The sequence below is a fragment of the Oreochromis niloticus genome, linkage group LG20, assembly GCF_001858045.2.
Source record: "Oreochromis niloticus isolate F11D_XX linkage group LG20, O_niloticus_UMD_NMBU, whole genome shotgun sequence".
Classification (NCBI taxonomy): Eukaryota; Metazoa; Chordata; class Actinopteri; order Cichliformes; family Cichlidae; genus Oreochromis; species Oreochromis niloticus.
The window spans coordinates 10,731,986-10,755,836 of record NC_031984.2 but is presented as its reverse complement, the minus strand read 5'-3'; the positions used below and the strand labels follow the sequence as shown (position 1 = coordinate 10,755,836).

Sequence of the window (23,851 nt, the reverse complement as noted above, 5' to 3'; positions counted from 1 at the left end):
AAAGAAATTAAACATTCGGAACAAATAAACCCGTTGACCTGTTCATCTTCAGATGGAGATGTTGAGAGAAGCAGAGGTGCTGTTACGTAAGTCTGAGCCATGCTTGTACACACTGTGTGGTTTTACACTGCCAAGAATTGTATTTTACCAGCGGTAACTAATGCCTCCTGTTAAGAGTATCCCCCCAGTGAGGCAAGTGTTGACAGGCTAATCTAGAACCTGATTTCTGCTTCATGAGCAGTTACGCCTGAATCCCCGAGAGCCATAAAAACAGACACACAGTTTCCCGATCGTCCTCCTCCTTCTTCCATAGAAACACAAAACACACATACTACCCACACATACTCTTAGTATGTACATCTCTCGTTCTATTATTAGCAGGCCCAAACACAATAGCAAGACAATAGGGAGAGGAGAATAAGATATGAATCAACATAAGTCAAAAGATATTAGTGAAAACAGAGAGGACACAGGAAGTCCAGGCTAGAAGAAAAAGTGGTACGCTGGGAGAACGGATGAGGTGGCGTGTATTTAAAGCTGTGAGTTGACAGAGGCTCGAGGCAGGAAGAAGAGTGGGAGGAGAAAGAGCTACGCGAGAGTGGGAGAGGTTGAATACAGAGGAGGGCAAGGGTGAAAATAATCAAGAGAGAAAGAATGAAGGTAAAAAGGATGGAGATGGGGGGGGGGAGACATGATGTGGAGTGATAGTGCTGGATTCAGTGTTTCCTCAAACCTGTGCAGTGGTTTGGGGGTGTCAGCGTGTAGGTGAGTGTCTATGTATAGACGAGTGAGCAGAGTGGGAGCGAGGCTCACATGCGGCAGTCACAGGAAGACATTCAGCCTCATCTTTGTGGCAGGTTTACATACCACAGCGCACATCTTACAAAGCAGCCCACAGGTCAGAGAGCACTACCATTTACATCTGTGTGGCTTTCCAGAGTTTTAATGTGAAAATCCATTCGCCCGATTTAATGGTACGAGCCACTTCAAACTGTGCTTTCACCTTTTTTTTCCTTCTTTTTCTTTTCACCATTGTCTATGAAATAAGCGTGTGGGAGCGTACTGCGTCATCCCACCTCCAGCCTGACCTGGCTCACTCCTGCTGACAAACAGAGATTTTTGATGTAGCTTCAAGTAGAGTGCGTTTTTATCCCCACCACCACCACCACCATCTTCCACCAGTTCTTCCACAACCAACTCCCCCCCGGTTTTCCACCGCAAGCTTGAGTCTCCTGCTGCTTGGCAACAGGGTGGACTGCCTGTGTGGGCGTCTGGCGTTAAGTGCCAGGCAAAAGCACTGACAAGGAGGGGCATAGTTACAGTTACGATTCAAATACACAGACAAGGCACCTGCTGTACCCTGTGAGTCTGAGTGCACGTGTGAGCACTTGTGCACAGGTGTCTGTGTCTGTGTGTGTGTGTGTGCGCGCACGCTCTTCATTATAACTGGATATGATTCATTCAAATGAAGAAAAATTAGGCTTCATTTGAATGTGATGTGGGAGACGGAGAAGGAGTAATTCAAGAAACTGATATCACTGCAGATCACCGAAAGGGATATTCTTATTATCCAGAGTATCCAAAAAAACCGCATCCCAACTTTCCAGTGAAACAGAACATGCACCGTGCGATGAAAACGTGTGGCGGCACTCATCTGTCTTCAATATGTCTCCCGCATTTCCATCAAGTCGTCATTCAATCCCGCTTCTGTCTTTCGCCCTGCTCCTGCTCCCACTCCTACCCTCTCTTCACTTCTCTGTATCTCTCTCTATTCTGTGTCTCTCGCCCACAGAGTTCTTCACAGAAGAGCTCACAGCGTTCCCACGGTAACCAGTCTCCCTTATTCGGCTCCGCAGAACGTGTGCATGAGTGTTTGACAAACATCCCGCCTCAAAAGTGCCACTTATCTGCATCTGAACGGGGGGGAGACAATGATTAAAGTCGTGGCCGAGAAAAGACTTGGGAATCACGCCTGTGTTGGTCAGATGCTGAGTCCGGGGGGCAGTACGCACAGATTGGAGGCGATTTTGACTACAGATTAGATCAAATAGACCGACTTAAGATACATGTCTGAATTCATCCACTGCACAAAGCACTTCAGACCTTGACTACCTCAAGTAGGAGCATGGTACAGGGAATTATGAGTAAAAACAGTTAAATAAATAAATAAAATGTCGAACTGAGTGACCCTGGGAGAAACAGGAGGAAAACACGGGAAGAGTTTATAATTCAATCTCTTTCCCAGTGGATTCAGCTGTAGTCCTAAATCAAAATCAATCAATCCAATCAAAGTTGACTAATCTCTGTATGACATGAGCTTCATAATAAACTAGTGCTTTCAATGTTTATTATTCTTAGCAAACTATGAGCCATGTTCTTTTCTCTCCTTTATTATTTTAAATGCTGCTGGTAAATGGAGCCATCGCTTATTGTTACAATGGCAAAAATGGGAGGTAAGGATCAAAGTTTGGTTTTTTTTCTTAAAATGAGTTAGAAAGTTTCACAAAAATGAAGACTAACTTCTAACTACCCTTACCGACCAGTCTAATTAATCTTAGCGAAACAAGCTCCAGTTTAAATGATAGAAAGAGCGATGATGTGTGAAACTCTTGATACTATAGCGAGGGGTTCATAATTAGATCCCCAGTGATGACTGGACAGCAGCTTAGCACTCTGCCCTCCTCACTAATGACCAAGCAAGACCCATAATCTCTGCGCTAATTTACAGTACACTTGATGCTGTTAAGATGCAATCTGCACACAGCTGCCCTCAACAAACAAAGCAACGGTGGCTGCTCCAAACAGAGGAGGACGGAAAAGGGAGGAGGGTATGTCAGGATCAAGATACAGGTGAGGGGAGCAGGAGGGAGGGAGGGACAGGAATGCAATATCGCAACTGTCTTGAGGACAGCTTTACAGTTTCCACAGCAACTCGCATGCACATTTCACTTCCTGTGGAAATCTTTATATCACAGCTGCTTATTTGTCTCCTCGCCATTTCAAGAAAGTCGGGTCTGATGATACATGCAGCTATAAGAGGAATGAAACTGGGAAGGCATGTCGTTTGAATGACAGCGGCATGGGTTTGTGCCTAGAAACTTTAACATATTACAGCTATAATTTTATCATTTTCATTCTGTCATAAAGCCTCTCTATAACATGTGAAGATAACTGCCTCATCAAACCTGTGAATCCATCAGCGTTTACATATAATCTCTACCCTGATATCAAAAACAGAAGCTAAATCTGTGTGTTTCATCTTAATTATATAGAATATATGCAGAAAGAGACAGGTTCAGGGGTCAGTCTACACTGGAGATGAAGCACAGGTGCGTGTTTCTAATTGGTCTGGTGATATTTAAAACAAAACATGCATTTTCATGAATCCAGACTAATGCATAGCTAAATATAAACGGACAAAACTATGACTTTTTCTTCGCGTGCATGTATGCAGCCATGAACACTCACTGCACTCAGAAATGGCAAGTAGAAGGCAACAAACACCACCCACATACAGTTGCCTCCCACATACACACACACACACATCCATCATTTAAATTTACATCAAGCTAAACTCCATCACTGTAATCATTAGCACCATTACGATATTTTAATTCCCGGCAACATTATTCAATCCCGAAACCAAAAATATTAACAGGTCTACGATTGGGTTCTTGTGAGATAAACAGCTGCAGCTTCGCTGTGTTATTTTTCTAGAAAGTCATGCCAGATCCAGAGAGAATAGATTACCTCCCATCACTTCACACAGCATGTTTCGAGAAGGTCAGTACAGGCTCAGCCGAGCTTACCCACACATTTGCCCGGGGCCAGTTGTATCTGTGCTATCTTTGTTATCATAGGATGTACAATGTAAGCCAAAAGGCTTAAATGAATACACATTATGAGCTTGATTTTAGCCTCAAGAATGAAAATTCAATCAGGAACAATAACCGTGCTTCAGTTAAAGGCAAGGGAAAAAAGGCAGATGAGCACAGAGGGGAAGAGAAGGAGAACAGCACAAAAGTAATTTCTGCTGCTTCTCTGAGTCATATCTGCAGCAGTGGGAAACAGAAACAGCGAGGGGGAGAGAGTGAGTGTATGTACGTGGGTATGTGAGAGAGAGAGAGTTAGAAATGAAGAGTGAGAGAAGGGGTGGAGTGGGGGTTGTGAAAGGGGATGGCTTATGTGTAGTAGAGCTACGTAAAATTAGCGAAATTGAGCTCCTTCTGAAACGAAAGGCCATTATCGTTCTCCATATTCTCCCAGAGGAATTAATGTCAATTTCCGAGGGAGTAGTGAACATGCCATCGATGGCATGTGTGGAGAGGGGAGATAGATGGAGGGATGATGGAATAAAGAGGCGAACGGAGACTCGAGCACCTTCACAGGGCTCTTTGGAGCTTCTGAACTCTCCCACTGTGACAGTCAAAGTGGAGTGAAGAGAAGAAAGATAGCGCAGATCTTTTTTTTTTTGCCATTACATAATAAAACTGCTCTGAGTATGAGCACTACTGGGGTTGTCACCAAGACCTCCTGCCTGTCATCCTATGAGCTGTTTGAGCACACTTACATCCATGTAGCACATAAACAAGGACACAATCTCTCACCCACACAATGAACTGCCACATCTTCACGACATGACAGGCTCTAATGTCAGCACCAGGGTCGCATCAGCTTTATAATAAAGGACATCCCAGGTGATGTCCTGCAAAGCGGGCGTACACACTCGCAGGAAAGACACACAGAGACACACACATGCACAGCAGCAGTTGTCACCCCTGGGCCAGTGGTAATTATACTCCAGTCACACTAATTAATCTCTCATGCACTCTGTGTCTGTCTTCCTCCCTCTTTCACACATTTTTGTGCACTTACACCAGCACGTGTACTGTATAAACATGGACTTGTTCGCATACACATACATGCGGATGGTAATACGAAATACATTTGCAGAAGTCTCCCAAAATAACGTTAACAGTAACAAAAACCCCACATCTGCCCCACTCACAGCGAGCTGTGGCAGTGCCCTCAACCCTTCTTGGAGGAGGGACTTGACGTCAAATATCATTTCACCCCAAGGCCTCAGACTCACATTGTTCACACTGCTATTAACAGCAGGAAAAGGATGAAACAGGGTTGCATTTGGGACAGCTGTTTATGGTGTGCCGCTAGGAGGAAGAAGAGGAGAGGACTTTGTTTTGATGCATTTCTTGCACGCATGGCTAATAGAAGTGGAGGCGGGTGGGGGGTTAGTTTATTCAGTTTCTTTGTCCGAGATGAAAATTGTGGGTTATGTGACCCACACAGAGACACAGGGAAGAGAGGAGGGCTCCTGCTGGAGGACCAAAAACTAATTGGACAAAAACAAAGGCAGCTCTCAGAGCCTTGCCTTCCCTTGCCCAGACTCCCCTTTTCATCTCTCCCTCCCTCTTATATACACTCCATTGACAGATGGCAAATCAGTGTGTGTGTTCCACCTTTTTCTCTTTTAGACTGAGGCATGCTGAGTAAGGTCGCTCAGTCACTTTCCTCCCCCTTGTCATCCCTTTTCCTCTCCCCCTTCCTCTCCCACATCTTCCTTCTGTCTCTCCCTCTGATCCGAGCCATATTTAGCGTGTCACAGGCACTGACGATAGAGAAATTCATGTTTGTATCTGATCCACTATCAGAGCGGAGCGTATTGTCGCTGACCTAAGCTAATAGGCCAGTTTTGGGTTAGACTGAGTCACAGCCAGACAAGCACAATATGGCTCTGCTGTGCGGGTGACTATTTATTAAATGTGGCACTTCATATGATACGCTTGTCTGAGCCTGGATCCAAAGTCAGCTACAATGGCTACAGGCAATTAACAAGGGAGAATCAGCAAGATCTACATTTGCAATTCATCACTGCATTTAACACCCACATAAATAACTAATATGTGCTTCTGTCTAATGACTAAGTCGCCCCTAGGGATGAGGAGAAGGGACCAGAGACAACTCTAATCGATAAGGGATTTAGTCAAATCTGAGTCAATCATTGATAAGAGGATTGGGACCATAACAACTCAGACAGTGAGCGAAATCCAGTGATAACTGCTAGGATGATTGCGTGTTGAGAAATACATATGCACAAGAGCAAACGGCTTCTGTTACCAAGACTGCAACAATTTATTTCACAGTGAGCTTTTTCACATGAATTGCTGCCTACTCACAAAGCTTAATGCTTCCAGAACAAAAGCCGACTCTATCTGCATGTGTGTGCGTGCGTGTGTGTGCGTGGTTAAGTAAAAGCAAGGACAGATGCACTTGCTGTTTGCCAAAGCTGTGTTTTGCAGCACTCTAACTTCAGGTCAGCCTTGAGTTTGGGGGGAAAAAAACTCTCTTCGAGACCAAGCAGCCGACAGTTCAGAGCGAGGAAGAAAAGAAAAACACACTTTTAGCAAACAGTGGGTGGATTTTCATCCAGAAATGCTTCTCTTGTCTAGAAAGTTCAGATCTTTATGAAAAAAATAAGACTCTCCTGCCTGGACCCAAGTTTTCCTCAGCATACTACTATGCAACTCCTACAGGATTCACATTTAAGACGGAGATCAGTGCACGAATCATCCTCTCTGCAGGCAGAATCATACACAGCATGATGAAATACACACCTTGAGCACTTATCGCTCCACTCATAATCCTCCAGCACTCAGCATATTTCCTCATGGTGGTGTATTAACACATCCCATCTTAGGTTCAGTCCCATTACTGCGAGGATTATCTCTGATGGCTAAAAAAGCTGATGCTTCGTACAGCCTGTCATCATGTCGGCCTATGAATGTTCTGCCACTCTTAGCTATCACGCAGACTGTGGTCATTACTATAATTTAGAGCCACTTGGACAAGATTATTGACATTCATTACAGGCGGAAGATAAAGCCAGCAGAAGAGGCCCGTGTATTCGAGGAGAACTTACTTTCGGCGCAAGGTGGAACTGGTGTTGGTGTCTGTGCTGTCAGTGCGTTCAAGTCGGTCTGTGGTGGAGGAGCCGCAGGAGAGACCTCGCGTCAGCCTGGTGTGGGTCCTCCTCTCCCTGCCGGGCGCTGGAGTTGTAGCTGATCCGGATATCACCTGAGTTGTTGAGGTGCTACCATTCCCGCTGCCACCGCTGCCACCAGCACCGCTGCCATGATGGATGGGCAGGGACAGGGGCTGGTTGTGGTTGTAGTTTTGCTCGGGTGTGTCCGTTCCAGGGGTACGCGGGCTGCGTTCCTGCCTCAGGTCCTGGTTCTCTTGGCTGACCCGGTCTAGCTGGCCCTCCAGTTCCTCGATGCGCCTGCGCTGCGTCTCCAGGAGCTTGGCCTGGCTCTCGATGATGTTGTTGAGCTCCAGGAGGTACTCCACTGCCCGGTTTGGGCTCTCTGGGCTGGTATCCATGGTGGGAGCCCTTCCTCTCAGGGTACAACCACCACCAGCCACAGGTTATACCCCGTGGGGCCGAGATCCACCCTCCCCACCAGCCCTGATGAGTTGGGGGGAGGGAGGGACCAAGAAAGGCTGTGGTGAAGATTAACTATAGGCTTCAGATGTTCAGAAACAGGAAGTCACAGATATTAAGATATTGAGAATGTCATAGCGACTACATATCCCCAAACATGAGGGCAAAATTTACCATTATAACATCTTAGTAGCCATTGAAAACGTCACAAAGCCAAGAAGAGAATTTGAAGCTAAAAAAAAAGTTCATGGCACTGTTGAGTGTCTGAGTTCGTGAAGTCCCAGTCATTTTGAAATCGACACGTAGCAGGTAAAGAGTTTGGGGCGTCATGGTTAATGTTAATTTACTAAATAAAATGTTTAAAAACAGACTTCCAGGCGGAGGGAGTGACACACATAAGTCTGGTCTAATTTAAGCTTTTCAGAGTTTGATAATGAACTTGCTTCGATGATTGACAGAGAAAAAGAATAAGTAGAATATGAATTTATCCACTGACCTGTGACATACACTGCTCATTAACTTTAAAAGCTCTGGCATCAGCTTTTGGTTAATTAAAAAAAACACACTTTATGTTTTCATCGATATACAGGGGGAAAGGGGGTGGGGGAGAGGGGGGATACGCTAGTTTTGATCTACCACTAATTATTAGGCGCTGTCAATCATTACATAACACAGAAAATTCTGCTCCTTCCCACGTTGAATATCCCCGCAGTCTGTCATCGTCGCTTTCAACCCATGATTTGATGTGTCTTTAAAGCACAGAGAGTGAGCAGAGGTGGTTTACGAAGTTCATTCTTGAAGTCCGAATCCTCCCCTTTGGTCCGCCAAAACTACATCCCGTTATTAAAAAAACACAACAAAACAAAACAAAAAATCAAACTAGATCCCAAAGTATCTGTCTCGTCTTTTCATCCAAGAAAAATGCACTTTACCTCCTCGTCATGCACTCATAAATACTGATCTTCAAGATAAAACTTGTCACCTCTTAAAGGCTAAAACCTAACCGCAAGATTCTGCTGTCCTAAAGTCTTAATGGCTGTTTTTAATCTTAAAACTGTACTTTTGTTTTTGCCGCTTGCGGAAAAAAATCTGAAATTGGTCGAAAAGATAAGGGAGCGTCCTTTCCTACTTATCTGACTCTCAGTGGCAGCAGGTCGGTAATCCATGCAGGAGTAGCGCTGAGTCTCCTTTGAGGTGGCGCAGAAACAGAGAGGATTTCGCTCCTTGCGCGTCTGAACCGCAGCGTTGCGTGCGCCTTTTCCTCTGGAGCGCATCACAGACAAGCAGGCGAAAATAAGGAAGTAACTTCCGGGCAAGGTTTTCAAAATAAAGGACTAACTGTCGAGAATAAAGTACTGACTTAGGGTGAAAATCAGTTGATTTGTGGGCAAAAACAAACATGAATTATTAAAAAAGGCGCAAATTAATAAATTAAGATGTCCTGAGTGTATAAGCTACACAGCGCTGATTTTCATACAAGATCACAACAAACAAATGAAACAGTCGATGCAATGGCTAAATATTTCCACAACTTCCACAACTAATAAGCACTGATTAAAAATATATTAAAGGTTGAGCTACCAAACTGTGTAAACTAAAAATCTATCTATTGCTTAAAAAAATGTAAAATAAAAATTTACGCATCACACAGTCAGTTAAACTTGATGGATTTCAAACTGTCCACTTATGAAACATATTATGGATCCATTTCACCTGCCGTAATGGAAATGAAAGTGCCAGAGGTGCACTGCAGAGGCCAAACCCCCCAAAAAGGAAAAGATTTTGCTGATGGTGGTCACAGCACATTCCTCTCTCTTCGTCTCTCCTGACGGATTTGACTCTAGTTTAGGGTTTTGCCAGTGTCGGATGGTAGCATAAGATGGTACCTGCAGATCGTTTAGGGCAGGGGTCTGCAACCTTTTACACCCAAAGAGCCATTTGGACCCGGTTTCCACGCAAAAGAAAACACTGGGAGCCGCAAATACTTTTTGACATCTAAAATGAAGATAACATTGTATATATTGTTTTTTATCTTTATGCTTTGTGTGAACAACTAAGGTGTGCTGCTTATGAAATCCATGAAGTGCTACAGAGAAAATTAAATTATATTTATGTAATCAACACATTTTGAACTCTTAAAGAAATATAACAAAAGGAAAGACACCCAGCTGAACTAAAATGATCCATGTAGCAAACAAAAACTGTTGTCAGCCGCCAACCTTATATCGCCTTTGGGCTGTTGGAGCCTTGACCTGACTCTTAAAAAAATAATTGGAAAAAAGCTCTATGCTGCTGAAAAATGAAAAATAGATATTTGCAAAATTCTGCCTAAATATGTATTTTACCTGGTTAATGCGTGCGGTGGGGCGTGGTTTGCAGCGCCGCTGCAGGGGAGGCGGACGCACCTGCGACACCCGCAATCACGCCTCGCTGCCTTTACGTCTGCGCTGTCTGTGCTGTTGTGTTGTTGGTGGTGATGTCGGGCTGTGAGCTGAAAAGCTACAGCCGGCTGTATGCGTACAGCAACCGTGTGTGAAAAGTGCTCAATAAAGAGATGCTCAAAAGCATGCTCATGGAAACATCGTCGGGTCTGCCGTGATTTGTTTACAATGGGACTTCTGCTCCTGAACCTCTGCGCACAGAGTCCGCAAATCGGGGCTATACGAAGTCAGTTTACGCAGGACTGTAAGCGGTCATCTGTCAGGCGTGAGCGGTGTTTGTCTTTAACATAGTTCACGGTGGAGAACAGCTGCTGACATAATGTGGATCCGAAGATCCATAATTGGCCTACCTGGGGTTGAAAGTCTCGATAAATGCACGGCGTTTAGGCGGGTATACCGGCTTCCGCCAGCGTGACGCTCATATTGAGCGATGAATAAATAATAGAATATAATTTTATTTTTATATTTCAATGTCACAATAATCTTCCAATTTAGAACTACGAGTTAAAAAGAACTAACATAAATAAAATACACTTCAGCTAAATACTTCTAATTTATTTGCCCAAACCACGCGGAGCCGCACTATAAGGACTAAAGAGCCGCATGCGGCTCCGGAGCCGCAGGTTGCCGACCCCTGGTTTAGGGTTTTGCCAGTGTCGGATGGTAGCATAAGATGGTACCTGCAGATCATTCAGGTTTCAAAGCTCCTGCAGCAAAGTATGTAAAAATCCCCTATATGTAAATGGAGTCAACAAAATATCCACAAAAAAACGTTAAAACTGTTTATTGTATCTTGTAAGAAAACAAAGACAATATTTTAGGTATAAATGAGACAAAACGAAGTTCCACAAAATAAATACAAAATAAATATAGAAATAAATAAATACAGGGAAAAAAAATAATACAAGCTTTCCTAAGAGTTAGGAGGGCAACTGGGGGGGGAGGGGGCAAGGCTCTACAGCCCTTGTTTGCTGTCTCTTTCACAGTCTCAAGACTGTGGAAGAGATAACCAGGAATTTTCTGATTCTATAAGGAGAGCTGGACAGGGCCGTAGAAGGACTTCAACGCAGCAGAAGGACCAGTATCTGCTCCTTTGTTTGAGGAACATGAGGGGGAGCACTGCCTGCGGCCTATAAAATGACCTCCAGTGGACTATTCGCGTTTGTTTCAGATCAAACTGTCAAAAGCAATTTTTACGAGGGTGACATGAGAATCTGATATCCTTCACCCAGCCCAGCACCATGTTATACTGTAATGATTGAGCGTTGCTTTCAAATTTCTAAGCAGTATTATGCACATGCCTTCAAAAAGGTTTTCTTTCTTTGCAGTAGATAGAGAAAGAAATTTTCTTTGGGTCGGTTAATTGTCTTCTGCAGGAATCTGAATGACTAGTCCAGCTGGTAAATAATACGTCTGTCATTCTTGGTCATTATTTCAGTCTTTTGAGACAAACGCGCGCAACTTAAGAGCTAATTAATTATCTCTAAACCAGGATATCTCAGCATACTAACGACCCATTTCATCCAAAAGCGACACCTTTATTCATACCTCTACAGTGTGCAGCACAAAGAAAATGGCATTCATTTTTCCCCTCAAATCGCACAGGTCCTATTACATTTGTCAGATAGTGAATTTAGGAATGCAGTTTTCAACAAAGAAGCGCAAAGAAGACATTTTATATTGAAAATACTGCGAGAATCTCATTTTCCGTCTTTGTAGCTTTACGCATTCCAGGAACCCTGTTGAGCGCCTGAATCCGTGGTGTCCAGGTACGAAAACAGTATTGTGTTGCAGTATTGCACTGCAACACAATGCACGTAAAACATGCCTCTGTCGTGTCAAATATCTCCCTGTTATAACATTTGAAATGCTATATTTGAAGTCGTGATTTAATCCACTTCTATAAGACAATCTCCTGCAGCTGAAGTCAAAGCAGCGCTGTTATTACTGCCGTTTTTTTCTTTTCTTTTTTTCCATTTTGCATCTGAGCTGATTTGAACAGAAGGATGCGGCTTAGGACAACACGAGAGAAAGACAGGCCTCAGAGCGCTGTTATTTTTAGTGTCAGTGCTTAAGTGCTCATATCTAAGCTAAGACTCTGTAAATTCACCCGCGTCTCTCCCTGCACAGCAGCTTGGACAGGTGAGGTTGCCTCACTGTACAGTTAATACTCCACTGAGGAGTGAGGCTGTATGCAAAATGCATGCTCTCGCAAAAAGCTGGATAAATGATTGATCTGCGGGAAATGCTGAGATTTCAGCCTCTTCGTGGATCTCATTCACCACTAGTTAAAGAGTTTACATCTGATTTATTAACAGACATCTCACCCACATATTGCATCTGAATATCAGACTGCATTTCCCCCTTCTCTCTCTTTCACACACACCTTCATCTTGTGAAATCCCACTTCACATAAAAATACTGTTGTCTATGTTTTTGCTGCCATCTGCTGTCCATTATGTGGACCGAGGAAAGGAAAACCATCATGACTACAGAGGAAATTGGTTCAGCAGTTTATTTGCAGTTTTATTAGTGTGTTTACAGTTCAGCCATACTTAGGAAATGAAAGAAAAAAAAAGAATATTGCCAAACATTCATTTATTTATTTTTATATATATATATATATATATATATATATGTATAAATATAAATAAAAAGTCTTATATATAGGCTACCTAGCAACACTGTATGGCCGTTGGAGGGAGAATACAGTATGTCCGTTTGGCTGCTGTAATGCCTTTCTGCAAACAAACAGACAGGGAACACCACGCTTTTTATTTCTCTGCTTTGTTCCTCTGGGTACAAATGGAGGAATGACGTCACTTATGGCATCAACCTTTAAATGATTATGGAGTGCTAACAAATAACAGCTGTAACAGTCTGTGTCTCCAAATGCCACCGTAGAGAACCAACGTAATATTGCTTTAACATTTAAATAACATTAATCCATTGTGTGTGTTTACCAAAATGGCGTGAAGTGACTGTAGCTTTTCCTCCTAATGGCTTATCAAGAAAACCTGAGTATATCAAAAAAGATAATTTCATAGAAAAATAACATCTCACAGTATCCATTCAACTTGGCTTCTGTTTTTTTTCCCCTCAACAGAATATAAAAAAAAAAGAGAGAGAGCAAAAGAAAACGATGTGCTAATTTGTCACCTCAGATGCAACACCGAGCTCAGATTCTGCAGATGATTTTTTTTTTTAAATATATTTTTGTGGGGCCTTTTTTGGCATGACTTAAATGACTAAACAGCCCACACACTTCTGGTATGAGAGACCTCAGAGCAAAGGTTTTCACAGTCAGAAAAATCAGTGGTTAGGATAAAGTGGTTTATGTTACCAAGGCAACTGTACGTGGCACGATGGGCACAGCACTCTTTAGAATCTAGATAGTGGTTTTGTACTGACCCCACATACACAATATTTAACAGTACTTGAAATATGCACGCACCTGATGCATATTTTGGCATCTTTTGCTGACTTCTGAAGTAGGGTACGACACAGAGCATTCTAATCCACACTCAAGCAGCATAATACAAAACATTCATTTATAAATAGGACGGCTACAATATAGGTCTTAGTCTGTTTACATTTTGAGCCTTCACAAAACCTAGTTCTCACATTATTTGTCATCACACAATAATAAATAATATGAATAGTTAGCTGTTGTTTGTAATATCTAGATATATACTGCATATATTCAAATGTTTAGACATATTATAATATATATATTTATATTTCAATATAAATCAGGTTCCATTTAGTATTGTATTTACAGTGCTTTGTTGTCTACAGATATTTACAGAATATACCGTTGGCTTTCAAAAGGGATTTGCATTATCACAATCAAATATAGAATAAGATTACAAGTTGAGGCAACACAAAGAGGATGCTGTACAAACACTGACTCCTCTCAGGCCAGATAGATGCGGTGCAGTGAATATGGATTACTGATTGCATTATTATTGCTCAATATCTTCATGAGGTATAAGTGAATTTCTATGTTGTGTTTAAACAGTATGGGATACTTAAAGGGACAGCTTGACTGAAAATCAAATGTATTGTTTTTCCTCTGGCCTGCAGTGCTATTTATGCTGTTAAATCAGCAGCAGCAATTTCTCTTTCCAGAATCCATAACAACAAATGCCTCAAGGCGCTGTAAGCTGAGACGCTCACAATATTAAGAGAGAAATCTGGTGATCCTCTCTGAGGAAGCAGCTGGTGATGGTGGAAAGAAAGACCTGCCTTTAAACAGGAAGAAAACTATAGCAGAAGAGGCTCAGGTGCCTCAGAAGAAGGAAAAGAAAGGAAAGGATCAAATGTAAAATGTGAAAAAGTGCCTCCCATTCTACTTTCAGAAGAACCACAGGTAATCCTGCAGTCTGACAGCGTAGTGCTTTGTTGGAATAATATGATACTAAGAGGTTTTTAAGCCTGATTATTGAAGAATTTGAAACTACTTTGCTTCTATCGAACTACATCTACCACCCAAAAGAAAAATGTAGCTAGCTAACACTGAAACGCAAGTGAAGGGGGATACAAATTAACATTTGCACTCTGTCACACGGACAAGCTTCTTGTTACAGGTAGATGCTCGCTCCTTCTACACAGTGATATGGTTGGTTAGTGCAGCACTGTAGAAAGAAAACATTTACTACATGAAAACTGCTTACACCAGCATTTTCTTTCTTAGTAGCTGGGTATCGATTTCTCAAAAGAGACCCTGCTGCTGAGTTTTTCCAAAAACACGAGTGCCATTTAGTTCTATGTATTATATAATATATATACACACACATATTTAAAAGAAGACCAACCACAAGTAGGTATCACTAAAATAATCTAGATGGACAAAACTCACTACAAACCGGAGGAAATAAATACCAAAATTGATTTTAGGGTGAACTGTCCCTTTGAGAGAGGACACTGCTAAAGTAGTCCGAATCACTGGTAGGTGAGAAAAGACAAAAGTGCAACTTAAGTAGGGCAACAGTGCCGAAGGGGAGGAAAAAAAGACAATGACACTGTTGGGAGAGGGATAATCTTGTTTTGTTGGTGTCATTTACAAGTTAAATATTAACAGCCAGAGACCAGCTGTAGAAAGGCACAAAGAATATGACTTCATACTACTTTAAATATCAAAGTGACTCAGAGAAAAAAGTTGGTAGTGGGGGTAGCTGCAGAAAACAAGTAGAGGTCTAACAGTGTGAATCTGACAGAATCTGTTACAATGGATGCTCAGTTTCCTGTTAAAAGTCAAGAGACATCACTACTTCTTCACCCACGCCCTGTCCGCCTGCCTGTTCTCCTTCATGACCTGAGCCAGTCTCTGCTGGCTGGGGATGAACCAAGGACCTGGCTGTGTGGTGACCAAAGAAAGAGCTGAGATGCTGGCAGCAGACACACTTCCGTCAGAGTGGCTGCCTTCAGAGTCTGACTCATCATCCCCCAACTGATCTATGGACAGTGTGGAAGCGAGGAAGGAGAAGGGCTTTCTCTGTGACTCCGGATCAATCACACCCACGCTTGGTAAAGGCCGCTTGACGCTGCTGCTCTGTTCATCATTGTCCTCTTTTTCATTCAGCCCTGTGTCTTTACTTTCTCTGCTGTCATCACCCCAGGACCTCTCCCACTCAGTCTCTGGCTTCTCCTCTTTCCTCAGTTCTCTGTACTCTGCTGCCATACCCCAGTCGTCATCGCTCTCCTCCTCCCAGATTTCTTTGGGTCTGGGAAGCCTTTGGGTAAGACTTGGAATGGGTAAAATGACTTCCCTGTCACTGTCTTCGCTCTCACTTTCAAATGTTTCCACCACCTCCTTCCTCCTTTTTCCCACCCTCATCAGCTTGTCCCGATTCATAAACTCTTCTCTCTCTGACATCCTCTCCCTCTCTTCGCTCCTGCTTTTCCTCTCTCTGCTCCTCCCCCTGCCTTTTCCTCTTTTCCTTCCCCTCTCTGCCCTCGTTTCTGTGTCACTATCATCATAGTTCCTTAGGGCATCTCTAGGTAAACTCTGAGAAGCTTTTTCTCTCCTCCTCCTTTCCCTGGCTCTCCTCAACCTCTCTGTCTGATCAGACATGGGGCTTTGTAAACGCAAGCGTTGTCCTCCACCTGAGACTCGTCTTCTTCTCCTTCTACTTCTACTTCTCCTTCTCGTCCCTTTATCCCTCTCGCCTCCCCTTGACCTGCTTCTCCTCTTCTCTTGTGAACTGTGCCCCCTCCGTCCGGTGGAGTTCACTGCAGCCAAACCCTGCTTCTTGGGGTGATGCAGGAGGGGGGAGGAGGAGATTTGGTGCTCATGGCCTGGACAAACATTGTGTAGGGTTAGGGTGGTGGGCAGAAACAAAAGATATAGACTGAATAGGCAGTTAAAGAGAGGAATGACAGCATCTATGGTAAAGAGAATTATGTAATCTGTTATTAAAGACTTCTGAAATCCAGAAAGGTGCCTTAGGTCAGCTTGTGTAATCACAGCTGCTTTTCTATTTTAGTAAAACTTTCATTAGCAATACAACACACTAGGGTTGTGCAATTAGGTCATTTTCTTTGTGTAACTGCTCAGTGTATGGACAAATTACGAGCTGTCCAATTACTGTTTCAGCGTAGGTTTGAGAGAAATAAAGCATAATGTTGTACTCTGCTACAATGCTAATTGCTAATCAAGTCCAAGTACAAGTACTGTCGTTTACTTAATGAAGACAGCAATGTTGGTTTCGTAGAGAGATGTAGAGAGACAGAAAATGGGAGAACTAACAGGAACCATTACCAACCGCGTATTCTCTGTCCGTCCAATGACATAGAAGCAAGGCTCGCCTAGCTTGGAGTTGGTCATGCATAGAGACAAGCTGGAGAGCTCCACTGAGAGAACGAGAGAGAAAGAAGGGAATGGAGAGGAAACAAAGGAGTGGAGCAAAAGAAGAGCAGTGTTTGGAAGAAGAACCAAAGAAAATCCAACGCAGACAGAGGAGAAATGTGGTGTGGGAGTGTTAAAAGCAAAAAAGGTCAAATGAAACACAGATGTGATGGGTTAAAAGGTGGGAAACACCAGAAGAGAAAATGTTAAAAAAGTAAAGAGCATTTTAGTTAGAATCAGTCCCATAGAAAAACAGGAAAAACACCCATAGTAGACATAACATGCAAAAGCTATGTTTCACTCTCAGATTTCTCTTTTGCCATCTCATGTATCGCCACTCTTAAAATTAAAATATTCCCACACTGCCTTACCATAATCAGGCACATAGCCATTTCCTCTCTTGAGGACAAGGTGGATGCGGTGGCCTCCTCTGCGGATCTGCTCGACGGCTTGGCTGTGGGTCATCCCGGCTGTACTGTTCCCGTTTATCTCCACAAGCTGATCGCTCACCTGCAGCCACACACATCATTTCACCACTTTACAAACTGGAGCTTAATCATTTAATCACCAGAGTCTGAAATTTTTATCCTTTATTTCAACTATTAAATGTTAATGTTAAATGTCTTAAATGTTTCTCATATAATAATTTTGTAATTCCACCGATAAATACTTAAAGTCATCCATTCATTCTTTTCCACTTATCCTCATTACAGTCGCTGGGGGGATGGAGCCTATCCCACCTACCATAGGGTGAGATGAGGGGTACATATGGACAAGTTGCCACTCAATGGGAGGGCTAACACAGAGACAGGCAACCATTCACATTCACACCTAACACCACTAACTGCATGTTTTTGGACTGCAGGAAGAAGCCGGAGTATCCAGAGAGAACCCACCCAGAAATGGGGAGAACAAACTCTTAATCTGAGAGCTACTACACTATGGGAACACAATAAGTAGTTTAAAATTTGAAAAACAAACAAAAAACCTTCATTTTTCAATTTTAAAATGTACAAAATTACAGTTTACAAAATTGGATGTCAGTGGAGAATAAATCTCAACAAGAATGAGTGAAAACAAAGGAGAAAATCTTTCCTCTCAGGCTTGTGTTATTACAGGTTTGATTACAGGTTTCAAATCGGGAAATCGGCTACAGCCTTTACTTGGGAATGGCTGCTGTACTAGCAAAGCAAAGTTGCTTAATTTATTTCATCCTCTAGCACAGGATACACTGGATCATCCTTTATGAAAGAAAAACAGATAATTCTGTCCTACAATTAAATAAAAAAAATAACCTGAAAGTTCTTTCCTTTATAATCTTCACCTCCACTTTGCAAATATGTTGGTCGTTGCTTGACAGAGTTTTGATGACCGCCGAGCTGATTAATTCAATCAGCTCGATGTGCACAGCTCTGGTTGACATCCAGGTAACGAGTACTGTCCAGTGCATGCTGTCTGCACTCCCACCTCTTGGAGAACATGTACATTAATAATTGTCCAGGATTTAAACACATCAAGACCTACATTGATGCCATCCTCTAGTCTTCTCCCACGTAACTTGCGACAAGTAACAGACTTGCGGATAACAGAGGACATAAAGCATTTTCTGCCAAAAACCCAGCATCCAGCTGCTTGGACTGCTGCCTCCATTATATTATGTCCTTACTGAGATACTTTCTCATGAAACAATCTCAGAAGCAGTGTGGCATTGTGATGTGTGGGACGATCAGAGTATGTTCACTTGAGAGGTCTGCAAACGATACACGAAATGCGAAGGATTTCGCTTCTTGAGCAGGCTTTGCTTGTTAAACATCTTTTCCTCCTCGAGATGTGTGAACTCTTCTTTAAAGACATCGTGTTACACAGATGGAATAATCACAACTTTCTTGCGAGAGCTCAGTTGTGGTTGACATCTGTTTGAAACATTTCCAGCCTCTGCATTATGCACTGTGAGAATTTTCCTTAATGATGCTGACATGAATCAGCCTGGCTGAAGCATTGCAGAGTTTCCTCCAGTTTGAGAATAGCTCAAAGCATTGTGAGCCTAATTGAGCCTCTGAGGTTCTGGACCCAGGGCTGGCAGTTCAAGTTGGATTTTAGCATCTGAAAGGCTTCTATTAGCTCTTCAGTATTTGATGCCACCCAGTATAGCAGAGGTTTCAAAAAGATACCATAGACATCAATGGAAATGTGCAAGAAGGTGTTTTATTGTTTAGTAGTCGGAGAAGACCACAGAGACCATTTTCGTTATGTCTGATACGAGGAAAGAAAAATGTGGGGGAATATAGGAAGAAAAATACATGTGTTTGGAAATGTGCATCCCTGCTTTTGCCATGTAGTGCGTCAGACATGCCACAGAGAAGGGTGAGGAAAAATGTGGCTCTTTTTCAACATAGGAGACTCAAGTCAACAACATCCAGTTTTGGCTAATTTAGCAGCCTTTTGTAAGTAAAAACTGATTCTTTAAGCACTATGGTTGTCTTTTCCTAAGTTCTCACTTAGGAAAAACATGAAAAATGTGAATTCCCCTTCACACCTTTCCTTGACCTTGAGGTCAGGGAAGAGTGTTTCTACATGGATTATTAAACCACAACCCCCGACTACACAACTCTGTAGGTTTTGCTGAAAAAAATAAAAGCAGAACTTCAATACATTCATTATGTATTGTGTAAACAAGCTTAAATGCACATAGGAAACAGACTCACCTGCATTTTTTGGCTCCGTGATGCAGGCCCTCCCTCCATCAGTCCCAGAACGTAGAGACCCATGTTGTACTCACTTCCTCCTCGGAGGCTGAAGCCGAATCCTGAGGGGCCGCGATCCAGATCCACACTGTAATACCTGGAGTCCCGCTGGGACACACAGACAAAGAAGTTTATGTTAATTTTATACACTGGCAGTTAATAACAGCCACAATCGATGTAGGAATTTCAGTGCCCGTTAGGTACACGTGATTGAATGTGCTGCCCTCACCTTTGGACGTGACCTCTGTCCCTTTCGGTTTCTGTGACCAGAGTCATAGTCAGCAGCTTCTGGAAGGTTTGCAGAATCTGCAAAAGATAGTGATTAAGTTCTGATTGTGAAATAAGAGCCAAGCTTTGCACTGTGGCATATGTGTATGTTTGGATGCTTATGTGAATGCCTACAGGTGCTGGAACGTGGAACAATGGTGAGACGTAGAGTATTTCCTGCCCGGCGAAGTATCTGAGCGAGCTCCCGATGAGGCAGAGTCACCACCGAGCGTCCCTCTACAGCCTCTAAACGATCCCCGGGTCGGATCTGACCGCTCTTTGCCGCAGAACTGCCACGACGGACCGTCACAAACCGGTGGGGCAGAAGAGAAGCAGCTGAAATAGGACAGAATAAAACAGTTATTAGTGCATTAAAGTAAACGAGGCTGGAACACCAGATTCCATCAGGCCTAAAAAGTTTCCTTTTAACTGAAGGCTGAGAGTAATAAGTGGAGTCATAAGTAGATAAATATAAAAGCAGGAAGCTTTAGCTCATCAGCGCATGTGCCAGAAATCCTAAAACAAGCTATAATTTAGCTTCGGATCATTCTTGACAGGGTCTATTTTATGAATTACTTCCTTAAAGGAGCCTACCTCGTCCCTCCTTTCCCCCCTATCTCCTTGAAACACTCTCCTCCTCTCCCTCATATTCCCATCTATCAACCTACCTCTCTAACCGCTGACACGCCACAGTTTTCAGTTTTTCGCTGTCCAACAATGCATCTTCCCCCTCAAGAATAAACTGTCATGGAACGCAATCTTTCCGGCAATATTTTTTTCCAACCCAAATCTGTCAAACTGCACATAACAACAAACTTTAGATCTTTCCATATCTGTTTACCCAGCACCAGTGATTCTTATGCTCAGCACACCTAAGATCCCCCTCAAATTGTAGCTTGTGTGCATTAGTATGCCACCGGCTTAGAAAACACACACAGCAGTACTTTTATTTTCGTCGAGCACCATGAAATATATTTCTCCTCGATGTGGGAAAACGACTCTTCTCACCCTCATCAGCTATAAGACACAGTGTGAAACTGAGGTTACAGATAATACACAAGTGTATTGTGGAAGGCGAGGACTGGACCATTAGCTTCATGTATAATGAACTCCTTTTGTCTTATTGTCTGTATGAAGAGATCACATGCAATTAAGCTAAAATGGTCAGAATCTGAGGCTGATGAGAAAAATATTCAGCAGCCTAACAATAAATTTGCTTCCTTTAATCTCCTGCACCAACTAAAAAGCTTCTTACAGTTTTTTAGCTGGACAGTCTATTTCTGTCTGCTGTATCTCTTATTTCTCTTTTTGTGTTTTAGTAAACTCCCTATTAGGCTTTCCCTGACCCCACTTTGAGGGAATGCAGAGCTTTAGTGGCAGCTGGCCCCTCTAGAGTCTTGCCAGTGGCCTTATGTAACCCATCAGGCAGCATAAACATTTTGAAACTGTTATTCAGCTGAGGTACATGACACTCAATTCTGCCCATGTCCCTCTGGTACCGAAATAGCACGTTTAGAGTGATTTAAAGAGCAAAATGAAATGCTTCGTTAACAGATTAAAATTGTATTCATGGGGCTAGGAGTATGTCGTATGAGATGAGGAGCATGTCACATTGGAATCATGATTCAGTTACAAGGTTCAGCCTATAAATCAGAGCCCAGAGACACGAGTCCAATCTGGGCCTAATCTGGGTGACCCAGGCGGAAACAGCAATCAGGTCAAATCAAAGCCAAGGCAGCTTTGCAAATAGTCTTCTTATCATGCATAATACATCAACAGTGGCTAAACACATGAATACACATGCAACAGTGATGCTCACACGCAAATGGCAGCATTGTAGAAATGCACAAACACATGTTAAGAATCTCTCACACACACACACACACACACACAGTGACTCACATGCAAAAAGATGAGGACAGATGCACTCAGCCACAAATGCACAAACAGACACACAAGCTACACACACATGCATCTGAACGGACTGCATTATATCGTAGTGTCTTTTCCTCTGGCTCTCCATGTTCTCCTGTCCACAGTAATCCCACTGCGGTATGCCCAGCAGCCAGCCAACCTCTGACGTGCTGCACTGATTACCGCTCAGGAGTCGAGCAGCCCCCCTCCCCTCTTCTGTAACAATCCCTCTCTGGACCCCAGATGAGGCGGCGAGCGCGGACATCGCTACAGCAGCCTGCGGATGTATACTACATGTTGGACACCGGGGGGAGAGAGGAGTGCTGGTTTTCAGCAGGATCACTCACATGGTAGTGTCTCTGCCAGTTAGTTAATGCTCAACATCACCGCTACAATCTAACTACCATTAGAGCTGGGACTAATCGCCTACTACCACAAATGCTCATTATGTCTTGTGCCGTTTTACACCTGACTGGGCTTAAAATAACAACAAGATTTCCTTTCATTAGCTGTTGCTTTAATCACCAGGCTGCATCATCATAACTGCAAAATCAACCATACAACGCATCTCTTGCAGCATCATTTTGATCAAGCATCTGACACCTCGAACATGTGAGCATGTGGCTCTAACTTTCACACCGTCAACACATCTGACTGAGCAAACTTTAGAGAACAGAACGCAGTATTTAACACTACTACCTCACCTACAAAGCTGAATGTGAAACACTGCACCAAACCAAGACCAACCTCATTTCTGCCAAACACACAAGAAGAAGTGGAGCAAATAATTACGTTTGGACTCCTTCACAGTTCTCAAAGCAGACTGTAGTCTCTCCAGCATGGCTCTCTGATTCGCATGCACAGGAAAATAAACAAAAGGATAAAAAAAAAAAAAAATGTCAAGCAGATTCACATGCAGCGGTCGACAGGAGCGAAAACACAGGTTTGCTGTCGCTTCTGTTGCTCCTCAGCGAGGGAAACATTCAGTGTAGCATTCGTAGAGTGATGGAGAGAGCGGGAGGTACGGAGCGATAGATACAGAGAGACGGAGAGAGAGTTTTAATCTTTTGAAAAACCCGACTGGACGCTTTTACTGCAGAGCAAAGGGGGTGTGAGAGAGAGAGAGAGAGAGGGAGAGTGGGCAGGAGCTTATGAGTGAGAGCGAGAGAGGAAGAGAAAGCCAGAGATTGGAATAGAAAATTGTTAAGAAAAAAAAAGAGGAAAAGAGAGACAGGAGTGGCATGACTGGGGTGAAATGAAGGGGAGAATGAGGACATGATGGAGATGGAGGTTTACAAGAGTGGACAGACTTTGTACTGCAGGGACAGGTGCACCTACAACCTTAATCTCACCATGAAAACACAAATGTGTGCTCGCTTGGGCCATAAAGCAAATTGAACTGCATCAAAGTGGAACAGAGCAGCTAATGCAAGACATGGGAAGGTGAGGGGGTAATATATCACTGGGATGCTGCGGCTAACCTGCTATTCATAAGCAATACACTAAAAGCTAATAAGGGGCAGGATGTGTTCACTTCCCAGACAGAACTGAAACAATGCAGCATTGTCCTGTAAGATCAAAGATACGAGACTACTTTTCTTAATTCAAGCTTGAACATTCAATTAAAGAGATTGCAGACATTAAAAAAAAAAAAATCCATGCTTAAATCATTTTTGGAAATGAATGAAAGATGGGGCTGCCAAATAAACTTTGTGATCTTTTAGCAAAGGAGTTCAAGCAGTTTGAACTTACAGTATTTTTTAGTGGATGAAAGGATACAATCCAATAACAATATAAAATGGACAGTACGCTGGTGCAGTAGTTTGCACTGTCACCAAACAGCACGTGTTAAACTCGAGACCTGTAGAACAAATCTGTGGCTGGCTGTTTTGCAAAAGTATAGTTTGTCGTCTGCAAAGTGGACAAAAAAATTATTACGTTTTTCTGTGCAACCTGTTCCACTCACTTGCTTTGCTGTATGACACATGTAAACTACACGACCATTTCTTTTCTAAAATTAAATTTCCCTGTGACAAAGTGGTTAGCCATGAACTCATTTACCACTTGTCGCTTAATCATATTGATAATTTATTCCTTGTTATTTTACAGTCAACCATAATGCTTTAATTTAGACATTGCTGGTGTAACTTTTGCGGGTTTGTTTGTGATAGCAGTA

General features: G+C 42.9%; 2 protein-coding genes across 4 annotated transcripts in view; both read right to left on the bottom strand.

Moving 5' to 3' along the window:
- The window catches only part of iqsec2b (IQ motif and Sec7 domain ArfGEF 2b), a 29,931-nt gene extending 21,202 nt beyond the window's left edge, over positions 1 to 8,729 (bottom strand). Inside the window, exon 1 of the mRNA XM_005448512.4 lies at positions 6,938 to 8,729. Coding sequence (XP_005448569.2) covers positions 6,938 to 7,398 — 461 coding nt within the window. The 5' untranslated portion in view covers positions 7,399 to 8,729. The remainder of the gene's footprint in view (positions 1 to 6,937) is intronic.
- Positions 8,730 to 13,214: 4,485 nt separating this feature from the next.
- magixb (MAGI family member, X-linked b) overlaps positions 13,215 to 23,851 on the bottom strand; it is a 48,505-nt gene continuing 37,868 nt past the window's right edge. For 2 of the 3 annotated variants that reach the window (XM_005448510.4, XM_005448509.4), the window contains exons 13-17: positions 19,897 to 20,097; positions 19,724 to 19,800; positions 19,456 to 19,602; positions 17,122 to 17,260; positions 13,215 to 16,200 (exon numbers count right to left, since the gene is read on the bottom strand). In XM_005448510.4, the coding sequence (XP_005448567.1) occupies positions 15,170 to 16,200; positions 17,122 to 17,260; positions 19,456 to 19,602; positions 19,724 to 19,800; positions 19,897 to 20,097 (1,595 nt within the window). In that variant the 3' untranslated portion in view covers positions 13,215 to 15,169. Of the gene's footprint in view, positions 16,201 to 16,667; positions 16,756 to 17,121; positions 17,261 to 19,455; positions 19,603 to 19,723; positions 19,801 to 19,896; positions 20,098 to 23,851 lie in introns of all 3 variants that reach the window. The other variant, XM_025901643.1, reaches the window with a different exon arrangement.